The following is a 16142-nucleotide window of genomic DNA, read 5'->3' as shown; positions in this document are numbered from 1 at the left end:
TGACAGTCCACCACAACATGCCTAAGACTTTCCTGGTTAGCAATGGGTAGTCTGAGTTCAATTCCAGTGTGTATTAGAAACACAGTTTGAGATCATTGTGAGGGGATTTTGCCAATGGTTTAATGGGGAATTGGGCTTCCCAGGAAAAGGTTGTCCGAGGTTGCAACAGTAACCAAGAAGGGCGGAGATCCTAGACTAGTTAGTGGGTTGACTTGTTAGATTGTGTGGTGTCTGTTTAGTATTGAAAAATATGATAATTAATAGTATGCATTTTATTTTCATTAGTCATTCATATACAATACAAAATACTCCATAACTTATAGTTTGAAAATACATTGTCAAAGTAAAAAACACATTATCCATGAAAAGGAGCTTTTTGAGAGGTGTTTCACATTAAAGAGCAAAGCAGAAGTCATTCAGATACGAAAATAATTCCAACGCAAAAGACACAAAGATTACAAAAGAACAGTCAGTCAACCAAATGTACGGATATATTAGAGAAATTCTACTGCAGACGTTCGTTCCACTTCTCCCACAGTCCAAGCTTGCAAAAAGGTCAAATTTTTCAGCATCACAAACACAGAGGCTAAAGCCATATGTCCTTGCTCTCAGCTCTCAGTTCTTGGCAGTGTCCAGAGGGCACTCATGCATCTGTCCGTCGTCCACGGCACCCTCGGGTAGGTGCACAGTCATGGTGCAGGCCCGGATCCCTCCCAGTGGTTCTAGTACGTTGAACACCCGGTCCCACTCATCCTTCTCTGGGTCATAGCGCTGCACAATGTCCACCATGCAGCGGCTGTTCCAGGAATAGCCCCCCACTACATAGATCTGGTCCTGGAACACGGCCACCCCCACATCACTCTGGCCCCATGGCATGGCTGCCACCACCGTCCACTGGTCCACCTGGGGGAAGATATAAAACACATCATAATAAGATCGGAGCTCTGATTGGATAGCTGCCTCACAGAATTCTGCTTTTCTCCCTTAATAATTTCTCCCTAGAAAGCTCCTAAAACTTCCGGACATGTGACCATCAAAGTCAGAACAGTTAGGATAAGGGTAAGGTATCGAGAAAGTGGTCAAATTGCTTAGCATATTGTTGGGACCAAAACTAAGGCCTGTGCCATGCCTTACCTCAGGGCTGTAGAACTCACAGTCCAGTACGTCATCGTAGTCGCTGCTGCCCCGGAAGTGGTTCCCTCCCATCACGTAGAGCCGGTCGCCCACCGTGCACATGCAGTGGAGGCCACGCAGTTCCATCATGTCGGCACGGTGACTCCATGTGTCAGTCTCAGGGTCATAACATGACAGCTCCTTCTGGAATGTGTCCTGTGTGATGCCACCTGTTGGATCAGTGGATTGACATTGGTTTTATTAGATACCATGAAAACATGTTTACTAAAATACAGTTTTATGTATACAAACTAATATCCTATGGTTTTAATAAGACAAACATTTCAATCCATCCATGACATTTTCATCTGACGTGGAATACATCACAGTCAGAGAGAGTTCAAGGGGAGGGCAGTGTAACTTTGGTACTGTAGCATATGTAAAGGATGGACGTTGAGAAGGAAAGAGTGACGGTGTAGGGGGCTGAACTGTGAGGCAGTGGTCGGGTGCTCTTCTACCCACATGATCAACCACCAGCATAGAGTGGGGCAGAAGCAGTAGGGCCCTAGTGTGAAAAACAGGAACAGGAAGGATGTGGTCTGGTGCTGTGAGCTGCAGAGAGCTGTGACCATTATTCCATTACACCATCCTCAACATGTCCCCACGCCTCCGATGGAATCCACCTACTCTTTGCCATACCATCCCCACTCACCCTTGGGCTCAAACTACTTAGCCACTGCTTTGTAGCAACACTTGGATGCTGAAATGAATGCAGATTAAAAATTATACATTTTCTGCATGGACTTTTTAAAGCATCTGTTCAGAATAAGCTGTTTTCTGGTTGTCTCCGCGAGCATAAAATCGACACAATTGCTCTTCAGAGAGTTGTGGTTAACCTACTCTCTGACCCATTTCAACTAAAGGTCTTTGTGTTTCCTGGCCCTCAATCCCATATCTACAACTTCTGTTCCCAACATGAGAAATTGGTTTCTACTCCAAGGTTGCTAGGAGACCATCATAGAAATCGACCAAGATGAGAATGGTAACGGTTCAGAGCTACTATGTTATGTTAAAGTCTATCAAAGCTGTTAAGCGACGGGAGTGGATTAAAGCAGGTCAACAACACATTCTTTGTTTGCCTGAATACATTAACTGAAAACCTATCCGGTCTGACTGAGCTGATTGCATCAGGACAGCAATCACAGTCAATTCAAGCCTTCACGCTGTAGGTTTTAACTGTTTGGTGAGTTTGTATTCTAACTCTCAGTGGTCTGAGAAACTTACCTGAGACATACATCAGGTCACCATGGACTGTCCCAGCATGCCCGTAGTGGGGGTCGATCATGGGTGACACGAACATCCACTCGTTCTTTCTGAGGTTGTAGCACTCCACTGTGTCTAAAAGAGTAAAACAAACGTAAATTCACTCGATATGCACCTTAAAGATCACTATTTCTCTGTAACAGATTTCAGTAAAAACATCTCCACACTAGTGCCCCACCGATCTCTCCTGAGGCATTCCTGCCCCCAACAGCATACAGCTTCCCCTTCAGGGCGCTCAGGTGGAAGAAGGTTCTCTTCTCATTGAGCGAGGCTACCTGCAGCCAACGGTCGAAGCGCGGGTCATAGCGGTAGACGCTGTCCACCGCCGTCTTGCCCTTGGTGTCGTAGGTGCTCTGGCCACCCACGATGTAGAGGAAGCCCCCGAGCAGAGCCACGCCGTGCTGGTAGCATGGAACCTCCATGGGCCTCAGCGCCCTCCAGTGGCCGCTCTCCTCATCGTACAACCTCAGCTCCCTGCTCACCACCAGCTGTTGCCGCATCACCCCACCCAGCGCCAGCAGGTGTGTGGCGTCGGACCGGATGCGCGTGCGCTCTGTCTGTAAGGAAGGTTGGAGGAAGGGCATCATCTGGTAGTTGCTGGCCTCTAGCAGGAGGTTTACGCAGGCCGTGTCCGAGCGCATCATGGCTGCCCCGCCGTCGTCGTGCCCCTCGTCCTCCTGGGAGATCTCAAGCAGCTCCGTGGGGGTCATGAGGGGGAAGCGGATGTGGCGCATCAGGGAGTAGGCGGCGGTGCGGCGGGTGGGAGGGTCGTGGTCCAGCCAGGAGCGGGCGATGCGGTACAGCTCCATCTCAGAGAAGCCCTTGAGGCTATCGCTGGCCAGGGCGTTGGCTAGGCTGTGCTCGGAGAGCAGCAGGTAGCGGCCAGACTGCAGCAACACTGACAGGTTCTGACAGACAAACTTCCCAATGTGGGCCTGCACGTCCTCCAGGAGCAAGTCCCCGGCAATGCGCTCCACCTCCACACAGTTATCAATAGTGATCTACCACACACACAGGAAAACAGACACGACTGGATGAACTTGTGACAGGTCTCCTGTCTTTACATTGGCCATGCTTTTCACTATCTCTTCAATACACCCATCCAGCACATCCACCTGTTCATTGTTTCATTGCCAGTAAGTAACCTGATCAACTCACCTCAGTGCTGAGCAGCTCGTTGCAGAAGCTGAGGACGGGGAGGACTTGTAAAAAGTTGGCAGCCTCCAGAGTGTCCTGCAGGTTGGCCATACTCAGACTCAGCCGGGATGTGTAGATGAACTCTATGATGTTCTTCAGACCCGTCTTGCTCACACCATGGAGCTTAATCTCCCTCATCTCCTGCTCTCTCATACCCCCTAGAGAGAGGGAAAGAGGAAAAGTGAGAGATATAGAGGGTGAATGCTGTTACAGTTAAGGATGTAAGAGTGCAGGAATTTTCAAACATAGTTTGAAAATGGTCTGAGGGGACGTGATGAGAGCAAATACAATAAGAGAGAGACTTTTCATAGGCTCAGCCCTAAAAGACTCATCTGTGAAAACGTACTTACTCGATGACTGTTCTCGATCACACATTGTCAAACAATCACATTGAAAATTAGTGGCATATTGAGATATATTAACATATTGCACATATTGAAAAACCTCATTGAATGTTATTTATCACACACTAACCTGTGAACATGGCTTTGAAGTAGTCGCAGGCGGACGCCATAAGGACTCTGTGTACTGGGAAGGTGTCACTGCTGTCCCCAGGCACTAGGATGACATCACACAGAGTCTCATCACCTCTGAACAACTGAAACCCCTGAAAGGAAGAACAACATTAATTTGACATCTATGGTCACCACACATGCAAAGATCATCCGTTCACCTACTCTGCGTCTCATGAAGACACGGCGGTTTGAACCAAAAATCTCACATTTGGACTCATCAGACCAAAGGACAGATTTCCACCGGTCTAATGTCCATTGCTCATGTTTCTTGGCCCAAGAAAGTATCTTCTTCTCACTGGTGTCCATTAGTAGTGGTTTCTTTGCAGAAATTCGACCATGAAGGCCTGATTCATGCAGTCTCCTCTGAACAGTTGATGTTGAGATGTGTCTGTTACTTGAACTCTGTGAAGCATTTATTTGGGCCGCAATTCCTGAGGCTGGTAACTAATGAACTTATCCTCTGCAGCAGAGGTAACACTGCGTCTTTCTTTTCTGTGGCGGTCCTCATTAGAGCCAGTTTCGTCATAGCGCTTGATAGTTTTTGCGACTGCACTTGAAAAAACCTTCAAAGTTCTTGAAATTTTCCGTATTGACTGATCTTCATGTGCTAAAGTAATGATGGACTGTCATTTCTCTTTGCTTATTTGAGCTGTTCTTGCAATAATATGAACTTGGTATTTTACCAAATAGGGCTATCGTCTGTATACCACCCCTACAACGCCTAACTGATTGTCTCAAATGCATTAAGAAGGAAAGAAATTGCACAAATGAACTTTTAACAAATCGCACCTGTTAATTGAAATGCATTCCATGTGACTACCTCATGTAGCTGGTTGAGAGAATGCCAAGAGTGTGCAAAGCTGTCATCAAGGCAAAGGGTGGCTACTTTGAAGAACCTCAAATATAACATCTATTTTGATTTGTTTAACACTTTTTTGGTTACATGATTCCATATGTGTTATTTCATAGAGTTGATGTCTTCACTATTATTCTAGTTTTCTATTTTCTATTCATGTAGAAAATAGTAAAAACTTAAGAAAAACCCTTGAATGAGTAGGCGTGTCCAAACTTTTGACTAGTACTGTATCTATCTTTTTCACTCCAGATACAAAATTATACATAAGTACAACAGCATATAGACACACACAAACAATGACATCTTATCTGCCCTGACCCGGATGCTCACACCCCCATCCCCATCCTTAGTTATTGTTTGCCACTTGGCCTTAAATTGTAACAATTAGTTTTTCTCGGTTGCCCAGGCTATTTCAATATTTCAATAATAAATCATTCGAATTTTTCATTGTGTCAATGATAGCAGATTGATTGATTTCCAAGTTTTTAAATAAGTGATGAGAAGAGAATCGTCCAGGCCATTGGGTATCTCACTACACCCTCATATGCCATGTCTTGAAATATGCAAACAGATGGATTAAAAGTAAGTTTACATTGTAATACTTCTGACAGCCAATTTGGAATTTGTGAATTTGGTTTATACTGGATTAAGTGTACATTTTAGTTAACTGTAATTTAGATAGTTATGCTCCAACTTTCCCTCCATCTTGTGCCAACATCCATTCTTCTTAAATGTTGGTTCCAATAGATAATATATGTTTTCTAAGAGATTGTAGTTGGATGAGCTCCCTGCAAGGTTTTCTTTATCTTCCTTATCATATGGACATTCTTTTCTGACTCAACTAATATTCCCTCCAACTTTTAACTTTTATTTGAAACTACTTTTGAATTCTGTCATGAAAATAAATGTTTTTCCTATTACCAAGTCCTTTCCAGGTGGATCAATTTATCTGTGAATTCTGAAAAGCTATCCAAGGATTGTTCCATAAGGTTGTGTTTTTAGGGAGTGATATTGTTCCTGTAGAATACTTTTAATTCACTTCCATATTGTTATAATGTTATATAACTACATATTTGTTAATGTTCTTAGCTTTATCCTTTGAAAATAGATAGGAGAAAGATTAACTTTTTATTCTATGAATTTTATTTGCACATAAAGTATGTTATGACCGAGTGTACTTTTTTAAAGAATGTCTTCAGTGGGGTAATTGGTATTACTGAAAATAAATACAAAAACGTTGGTAGCCATGCCATTCTAAAGAGGTTTATTCTACCTGTAAGATTTCTGGGAAGTTTATTCCATTTAATTAGATCTGCTTTCATATGGTTGAGTAATGGAATGAATTTATCTTTATATATTTGTTGTTTGTTGTCACTTATTAAGCATCCTAAGTATTTAATATTTTTTGTGGTCCACTTAAAGAATAGCTGTAGATTGTGAGTTATTCTTTTTCTTTTTCCTACTGCTCATTATTTTGTTTTATCCACGTTCATTTTATATCCTGAGATTTTTGAGTCGTCTGTAAATATCTTCAGCAAAGGGTGCATTGAGTTTTCAATATTGGTCAGGTATATCAGGAGATCATCTGCAAATAAGATTAGTTTATGAGTTTATATTCATTTATATTTACCAATACTGACACTTGCTACGTTTGGGTCCTGTCTAATTCTTTCTGCAAGCAGTTCAAATGCCAGTCAAACAGGAGGGGGAGAGGGGACATCCCTATCTTATCTAATCAGACTGTCACGGGTGTGCGTACTGGTAGCGAAGTCAGGTGCAGAGAGTTGTGAACAGGCATACACTTTATTTATGCAGGAGTAAACAGCAAACGGACGCAACTGTGTCAAAACCTCCAGCAAAATGGCAAAAGTGCAAAGCGCGAAAACAGTCACAAAAGCTATAGTTTACCAAATAAGCATACTTCGTGAAATAAACACGGAACATGGAAAACCAGCCTGGCGCGTCACATAAAACACGTAACACAAAACAATACCACACAAGGACACGGGGGGGAACAGAGGAACATATATACACAATGTGATTAGGGAATGTAAACCAGGTGTGCGGGGAACATAGAAAACAAATGGAAAAACAAAAAATGGAGCGGCGAAGGCTAGAAGGCCAGTGACGTCGACTGCCGAACGCCGCCCGAACAAGGAGAGGAGCCGACTTCGGTGGAAGTCGTGACAGTACCCCACCCCCTTGACGTGCGGCTCCAGCAGCTCGCCGACACCGGCCTCGGGGACGACCCAGAGGGCGAGGCGCAGGGCAATCCGGCCGGAGATGGTGGAACTCCCGCAGCAGTTTAGGGTCCAAGACGTCCACCACCGGAACCCAGCACCTCTCCTCCGGACCGTACCCATCCCACTCCATGAGGTACTGAAGGCCCCTCGCCCGACGCCTCGAATACAGGATGGAACGCACAGGGTACGCCGGGGCCCCCTCGATGTCCAGATGGGGCGGAGGAACCTCCCGCACCTCAGACTTCTGGAGCGGACCAGCCGCAACCGGCCTGAGGAGAGACACATGGCACGTTAATAAGGTAATCGGGGGGAAGCTGTAACCTGTAACACACCTCGTTCACCCTCCTCAGGACTTTGAATGGCCCCACAAACCGCGGGCCCAGCTTCCGGCAGGGCAGGCGGAGGGGCAGGTTTCGGGTCGAGAGCCAGACCCGGTCCCCCGGTGCGAACACCGGGGCCTCACTGTGATGACGGTCTGCGCCAACATTCTGGCGCAGCACAGCGCACTGAAGGTGCAGATGGGCGGCGTCCCATGTTTCTTCCACATGCCGGAACTAGTCATCCACCGCAAGGGCCTCGGTCTGAATCTGATGCCAAGGAGCCAGAACCGGCTGATACCCCAATACACACTGGAAGGGGGTGAGGTTAGTGGAGGAGTGGCGGAGCGAGTTCTGGTCCATCTCTGCCCAGGGCATGAATGCTGCCCACTCCCCCAGCAGGTCCTGACAATAGGACCTCAGAAACCTACCCACATCCTGGTTTGCTCTCTCCACCTGCCCGTTACTCTCGGGGTGGAAACCTGAAATAAGGCTGACCGAGACCCCCAGACATTCCATGAACGCCTTCCAGACCCTCGACGTGAACTGGGGACCCGATCAGACACTATCTCCTCAGGCACCCCGTAGTGCCGGAAGACGTGTGTAAACAAAGCCTCCGCAGTCGGTAGGGCCGTAGGGAGACCAGGCAAAGGGAGGAGATGACAGGATTTAGAAAAACGATCCACAATGACCAGGATCGCGGTGTTACCCTGTGAGGGAGGAAGATCGGTCAGGAAATCTACCAACAGGTGTGACCACGGCCGTTGTGGAACGGGTAAGGGTTGTAACTTACCTCTGGGCAGGTGCCTAGAAGCCTTGCACTGGGCGCACACCGAGCAGGAGGAAACAGAAACCCTCACGTGTGGGCCCAGTAGATCAGCCGGTCGCGGACAGCAGACAGAATGTACAGACGCCCAGCTGGACACTGGAGGGGAGAGGGCTCTGTACGTAACGCCTGCTCAATGTCCGCGTCCAGCTCCCACACGACCGGCGCTACCAGGCAGGAGTCCGGGAGTATGGGAGTGTGATCCGTGAGCCACTCCTCTGTGTCATACAGCCGGGACAGTGCATCTGCCTTCACATTTTGTGAACCTGGTCTGTAGGACACACAAAGGTACACACAAAACAAGTAAAAATATGGCCCACCTTGCCTGACGAGGATTCAGTCTCCTCGCAGCCCGGATGTACTCCAGGTTGCGGTGGTCAGTCCAGATGAGAAAAAGGTGTTTAGCCCCCTCAAGCCAATGTCTCCACGCCTTCAACGCCTTGGCCTCAGCCAACAGCTCCTTGGTCCCCCACATCATAGTTTCACTCCAACGGACTGAGCATCTTCGAGAAGAAGGCACAGGAGCGGAGCTTCGGTGGCGTGCCCGAGCACTGAGAGAGCAAGGCTCCTATCCCAGCCTCGGACGCGTCCACCTCCACTATGAACGCCAAAGAGGGATCCGGATGGGCCAGCACGGGAGCTGAGGTAAACAGAGCCCTTAGGTGCCCAAAAGTCATTTCCGCCTCAGCCGACCACTGCAAACGTACAAGACCCTCATTCAGCAGTGAGGTAATGGGAGCAGCCACCTGGCCAAACCCCCGGATAAATCTCCGGTAGTAATTGGCAAACACTAAAAACCGCTGCACCTCCTTTTTCCATGGTGGGAGTCGGTCAATTACGCACGGCTGCAATGTGGTCACTCTCCATCTCCACCCCTGATGTGGAAATGCGATACCCTAGGAAGGAGACGGCCTGCTGGAAGAATAGGCATTTCTCAGCCTTGACGTACAGGTCATGCTCCAACAGTCGTCCAAGTACCCTGCGCACCAAGGACACATGCTCGGCACGTGTAGCGGAGTATCTCAGAATGTCATCGATATAGACCGCTACACCCTGCCCGTGCAGGTCCCTGAAAATCTTGTCTACAAAGGATTGGAAGACTGATGGAGCATTCATTAACCCGTATGGCATGACGAGGTACTCATAATGCCCTGTGGTGGTACTGAACGCTGTCTTCCACTCGTCCCCCTCCCGGATACGCACCAGGTTGTAAGTGCTCCTGAGATCCAGTTTAGTGAAGAAGTGCGCCCCGTGCATTGACTCAATCGCCGTGGCGATGAGAGGTAGCGGGTAACTGTACCGCCACGTGTTTTGAATGAGACCTCGATAGTCAATGCACAGGCGCAGACCTCCCTCCTCCTTCATGAAAAATAAACTCAAGGAGACGGGTGAAGTGGAGGACCGAATGTACCCCTGACGCAGGGATTCGGAGACATATGTCTCCATAGCCACCGTCTCCGCTTGCGACAGGGGATACATGTGACTCCTGGGAAGTGCAGTGTCTACCAGGAGATTTATTGCACAATCCCCCTGTCGATGGGGTGGTAATTGAGTCGCTTTCTGTTTGGAGAAGGCGAGAGCCAAATCGGCATTTTATGGGGGGATGCGTAAGGTGGAGACCTGGTCTGGACTTTCCACCATGGTAGCACCAACGGAAACCTCTATACACCTCCCAGAGCACTCTCTCGACCACCCCGTTAGAGCCCTCTGTTGCCATGAAATGGTGGGGTCATGACGAGCCAACCTGGGAAGGCCTAGTACCATGAGAAACGCAGGAGAGTCAATGAGGAAGAGACTGATTCTCGCCTCGTGAATCCCCTGCGTCACCATGGCCAGGGAGATGGTGGCTTCCCTAATTAACCCGTACCTTAATGGTCGAATATCTAGAGTATGTACCAGGAAAGGTATAACCACAGGAACAATGGGAATCCCTAAAGTAAGGGCGAACACTCTGTCAATAAAATTCACAGCCGTGCCTGAATCGACGAGCGCTTTATGCTGGGAATGCGGGGAAAACTCAGGAAAACAAACATGAACAAACAGGTGGTCAACAGAGGGCTCTGGATGAGAGTTGTGCCTACTCACCTGGGGTGATGCCAGAGAGCCCTGCCTGCTGCCTCGACTCCCAGAGGTCCCGGCACCGACCGGCAGGGTGCCCTCTGCGGCCACAGTTGGTGCATGTGAAGCTCCAGCCTCCCTAAGCTCAGCCCCTCCCAGCTCCATGGGCACCGGAGCGGGGGTGCTGGAAGATGGAACCGACCGAGCCCTCTATGGACGTCCGCGGGTGACTAGCAGGTTATCCAACCGGATGGACAGATCCACCAGTTGGTCAAAGGTGATGGTGGCATCGCTGCAGGCCAGCTCCCGCCGGGCGGCCTTGCGCAGGCTGCATCGGTAGTTGTCGATAAGGGCCCTGTCGTTCCATCCTGCTCTGGCGGCCAACGTCTGGAATTCTAGGGCGAACTCCTGGGCGCTCCTCGTCCCCTGCCTCAGGTGGAAGAGCCGCTCCCCCACCACTCTACCCTCGGGCGGATGGTCAAAGACGGCCCGGAAGTGGCGGGTGAACTCCTCGAAGTGGTCCAACACCGCATCTCCTTCTCCCCACACGGCGTTTCCCCACTCCAGAGCTCTCATGAGACGAGGACACCCTCTCCCTTCCCGAGGGAGCTTGGTGAACGGTGGCCAGGTATAGGTCCAGCTGTAATAGGAACCCCTGGCACCGTGCTGCCGTCCCATCATACTCCCTGGGAAGGGAGAGACTCATCCCGCTGGGATTGGATCCAGGAGGGATGGGTAGAGATACCCCTGGTTGTGCTGGTCGAGGCGCTGGAGAGACTCCCTGTCTCTCCCAGTGGTCCATAGTCTGGACAACGCGATTAATCGTGGCGCCGAGATGTTCCAGCATCGCCGAGTGTTCTCAGATGCGTTCCTCGACTCCTCTACCCGGGGTACCTGCTCTGGCTGACTCCATGGATGGTGTGGTATTCTGTCACGGGTGTGCGTACTGGTAGCAAAGTCAGGTGCAGGAGAGCAGAGAGTTGCGAACAGGCGCATACTTTATTTATGCAAGAGTAAACAGCAAACAGACGCAACAAATGGTGTTGGAGAACCATATGCTTTTTTCCCCATCATTGAGCCCATTGTCATTACATGCTGCTCTTTACTAGTATAGAATCAAAGTTAACCTTATCTGTTCTGTCTATCATTTAAGAACCAATTAAAACATTTTAGCATACATGACATATGAGGGCAGTGGGCATTCCATAGAATGGGAGGATCACAGTATAAATACATAGTTATTGTATACATTACATATACAGAGTGTGTGGGCATGCGGGCTGAGCAGAAATAAAATTTAAAAACATAAAGCAAAGTATATATTTTTTGCGCAGACTCCTCTCCTAATGTTACCCCCAAAAAACTGTGGATACATACATTGTACATTTGAAGAAAGACTGCCACTTACTGTAAGTACTGGGGTTGGTTTGTATTACGTTATAAATTAAATTATAATGGTTGGTGGGGGTCTACTTAGGGTGAGTGGGTCCTCCGAGAGACTGAAATGGGATGAGTGGAGGTCCCACACACACCTCAGAGAAGTATCTGATGCCCTCCCAGTCACCCAATCCACTGGATATGGCCCCTCTCCATTCTCACCAATAACCACCATTAAATCTTAGTTGGAATTACAAACAAGGAATAATAATGATTCAACATCCTTTCCTAATCTATCCAGAACTCTAAATAATTTTACAACAGGTTTGCAAGTTACAAAAAAAACTAATACAATGACATTGTAGTATAATTCCTTTCTTCTCTTTCTCCCAATCCAAATCCAATTCTCTTTATCCCACCCAAGTCAAGCTTATTCCCACCTCCCATATTTACCCCCTTTCCCCTCCAAGCGAAGCTTGTCACCACTTCCCTCCTTGCCCTCCCTTACCCACCCAGGCTAAGTTTATCCCAACCTCCATCTTCCCCCCCACCCTTCTTCTCAAACACATTCACACCTCTATACATTTATTTACTATAATTCTTTACTATGCATCTGCTTACTCATCCGTTCTCCTTCATTCACACACAACATATATTCGATGCCTCCGCACACCCATCCTTCCTACACATATTCATATTCACCCTCCTTCACTCTCCCATTCATATGGGACACCAGTTGAGGCTGCTGAGGGGAAGACGGCTCATAATAATGCCTGGAATGGCATGTAATGGATGGAATGGAGTGAATGGAATGGTATCAAACACATTAAAAATATGTTTTTGATACAATTCCATTTACTCCATTTCAGCAGTTATTATGAGCCGTTCTCCCCTCAGCAGCCTCCACTGACAAACACATACCCACGCATACACCCACTCACAACCTCTTGCCCACACACACACACACACACACACACACACACACACACACACACACACACACACACACACACACACACACACATCCATAGAACAATTCTTGACAATTATTAACTTTCATGCTGTATTCACACTTTTATTGTCTTTTCAGTGTCCATGTATTTCATTGGCATCGGCTAATTCTATCGTTACTTCCTAGAGAAGAACAATTACTTGGGGACAATAGAGTCTAGATTGTATTGGGTGGAGGGGGAATGAATATTGTCTCAACTTACGATAAGCTGGTCTTGGGCATCAATGTATGTAGCCTACTGTAGTGTGCTTATCTGTTTATTACGCTTCTGCTTCTCCTCAGGGCACTGGTCTCTCTCTCATCAACTGGAAATGTTTCCTGCAGCCTGTTCACGCTGCTGCCGGTAATCGGAGTTGAGACTTGATTTCTTTTTCTTCCAGTGACTGTCTGATTGGAATTAATTGCTTGTGTTTTTTCCTGAGCCTAGCACACACGTCCTGGGCGAATCGAATGGACTGGCCCTGGACCTTGATCTCCTTTCCTACCTGTGCCTGCAGAATGTTGACTTTGGTAGGATAGTTCCACAGCTTAAAGATTACCATGCGAGGGTATTTAGAGTTCTTCTGCTTCATGCAGATCCGATGGCATCGCTCCAGATTCTCTGGTGATTCATCCACGCCAAGCTCCTCCAATATCAGCTTGATCACGTAGCTGGAAAGTTCCCCTTTTTCCTCATCTTCCAATAGGGACAACATTATCATATTATTTTGTCTCTATCTGTTTTCTAGCTGAAATAGTTAATCTTCTAAAGTTTACACCTTTGTTTCCAGAAGGCCAATTTTGTTGTCTTCTTTGTCCACGTACTTCTCCTGTATATGCATATCTGACACGATAGAATCTACTTTAATTTCAAGCAAATCTACTTCATTTTTTTGGTGAGCATTGAGAGCATTTTAGCTATGTTTTCCTGGGTATCATTCAGCTGTTCGTTGCTCTAATTTGCATCTCCAAGTTGTTCTTTGTCTTTACCGCTAAGGAAAGCCAAGGCATGTCGGATTCGAGTCTCAGTGTCACTTTACCCACAGATTGGTTCGCTGTTGTGTATTACAGGCCGCTCACTCTCTCCCGTTTGTTTAGGGATATTCTTGATCTATCGATTTTAAAGGCTTAATTTAAACTATGCTGCCTGGCTTCTACATATAATCACAGTTTTGCCTGTACTAAACGGAATAACTATCTCCCCATGTATCCTATTGATATATGCATGTGTTGGACACCATTCAGATAGATTACAAAAATAATCGTCCTAGGATCCTAATACATCTCGACAACTTTCTCAGCTAAGTAATAACCCCAATAACCCTTTCATAACTCTGGCTGGTGTATGAGTGGTGTGGTTGGGTTGTACCTGTAGGACTGCGGTGCCATGCTCATTGCTGCTGAACATCCTGGTTAGAGGCCTTGGAGGGAGGCTTGGCTTCAGGTTGATATCAGGGGGTTTCGGGGGAAGCTCCAATGGTTTAGGTGCTGGGTCTGGAGGTGTTGGAGGGTTTGGTGTTGGGGGAGTGGGTCTGTCAACTGGGGCCGGAGATGGGGCCGGAGCTGGGGCAGGAGATGGTGCTGGGGGTTGGACAGGTTGGGGTGGAAGTCTGGGTGGCTCTCTAAGAGAGCCTCTGCTCCCCAGACGAGACAGTCTCCTGTGAAGCCTTCCCGGCCCACTCTCCTTCTCCTCACCTCTGCCCCTGGAACACAAAATAACAGGGGTCCTTGCTGTACCATCTTCAGCTACTGTAGTAGTTTAGTCCACTGCTTGGCAGCTCACATTGCAGTTTACTGAAGCAAGTACATTCTAATATTGATTGTTATGAAATATACAGTATTTAGTCACTATACTCTACTATTAAATTACCTAAAAATGACCCCAAAAATGTGATCAGCCTACCCCATATCAGTTGGTGTGTCGCTGGATTTCCTGTTGCACCTCTGTGAAAGGTTCCTAAACAGATGCACAAGACAGCACTAAAACAGGGCAGTATTAAATTGATGTCTGGTCTGTCAGTACCAAATCATTTGCTGTTTTTCTTTTTCAGAGCCTCTTCACTCTGAACAAGCTACAAAATGGGAAATGAAACTGTTGAGTATGTCTTTGTTTTATATGTAGGTTGTCTGGTAGGCAGTATGACTCACTTAATCAACAGGCCCAGGGAACATATGCAGATCTGGGGCTTTCCTGATAACTTTGTTACTATACTATGTGTATTTGCTGTAAATGTTAATACATTGAACTCCTGTAACTTACCTCATTAACTTCTCTATTTTAATGTTGTTGTCCTCAACTTGATTATGTTGCAGCATCTCATATTTCTTAATTTCTTTAATTTTGGGGAAATGTGTGTATTGTTTTCTATTGTTAAGTATACTGCACTGTTGGAGCTATAAACATAAGCATTTCGCTCCACCTGTGATAACATTATCAAAACACGTGTTCGCGACCAATGAAATGTTATTTGATTTATCGTGCTGTGGTGTTGCTTCAATACTTCCACATTGGTTGATGTTTCAAGTGGATAACAGTAGTGTTTATAAGATCTAACTCAGTAGCCTCTGAACACTGAACTTATGCTTCACTTTGTATTCATCACTTGTATTTATATTCTTTATTTTGGGTCATGGCAGTTAGTTTCTGGGCAAGACTGTACTCTAGATCAAGTGTACAAACTTTACACCCGCATTAACATAAATGATAGGAAAGGAAGGAACCTACCTCGAAACTATTCTTTTCAACAGGTTCTCCTTAACCGAAAGGCCTTCTTCTGACATATAACCAACATACAGCAATCTATTAAATTCTTTACAGATCACTAAATGTCTCCTTGCAGCAGCTGGATGCAGAGTGGAAACGTTATATAGAATGGGGTAAGCAGCAACACAGTCAGTTTCTCACAGCTAACCAAGACCTCAGCCACTTCCTGTGTCAGTTCTCTTTCTCTCTTTTTGTTCTAACCCTCCCCACTCTTATTTTTACACATTATTTGTTGTAAAGACAGAAGCATACAATGACTTCCCACTGGGCACATACTACAAATAAACATCTACAGTGCCTTGCGAAAGTATTCGGCCCCCTTGAACTTTGCGACCTTTTGCCACATTTCAGGCTTCAAACATAAAGATATAAAACTGTATTTTTTTGTGAAGAATCAACAACAAGTGGGACACAATCATGAAGTGGAACGACATTTATTGGATATTTCAAACTTTTTTAACAAATCAAAAACTGAAAAATTGGGCGTGCAAAATTATTCAGCCCCCTTAAGTTAATACTTTGTAGCGCCACCTTTTGCTGCAATTACAGCTGTAAGTCACTT

At 46.7% G+C, this 16142-nt stretch overlaps 1 protein-coding gene across 2 annotated transcripts; it reads right to left on the bottom strand.

Annotated features, from left to right (window-relative positions):
• Positions 1-256: 256 nt before the first annotated feature.
• Positions 257-15761, bottom strand: LOC109870937 (kelch-like protein 9). Of its 2 annotated transcripts, none has more exons than XM_020461646.2 (9): positions 15542-15761; positions 14720-14773; positions 14186-14519; positions 4108-4240; positions 3595-3791; positions 2615-3437; positions 2398-2511; positions 1135-1343; positions 257-903 (listed from the first exon to the last, which is right to left on the bottom strand). In XM_020461646.2, the coding sequence occupies exons 1-9, from the start codon at positions 15595-15597 to the stop codon at positions 616-618; spliced, it is 2208 nt and encodes a 735-aa protein (XP_020317235.1). In that variant the 5' UTR covers positions 15598-15761; the 3' UTR covers positions 257-615. The 2 variants fall into 2 exon arrangements, with proteins under 2 accessions (XP_020317235.1, XP_020317236.1); XM_020461647.2 differs by having other exon boundaries at positions 14720-14796; positions 15542-15743.
• Positions 15762-16142: the final 381 nt, after the last annotated feature.

Source organism: Oncorhynchus kisutch, linkage group LG26, assembly GCF_002021735.2.
Source record: "Oncorhynchus kisutch isolate 150728-3 linkage group LG26, Okis_V2, whole genome shotgun sequence".
In the NCBI taxonomy this organism is placed as follows: Eukaryota; Metazoa; Chordata; class Actinopteri; order Salmoniformes; family Salmonidae; genus Oncorhynchus; species Oncorhynchus kisutch.
This window is presented reverse-complemented; position numbering and strand designations above follow the sequence as displayed.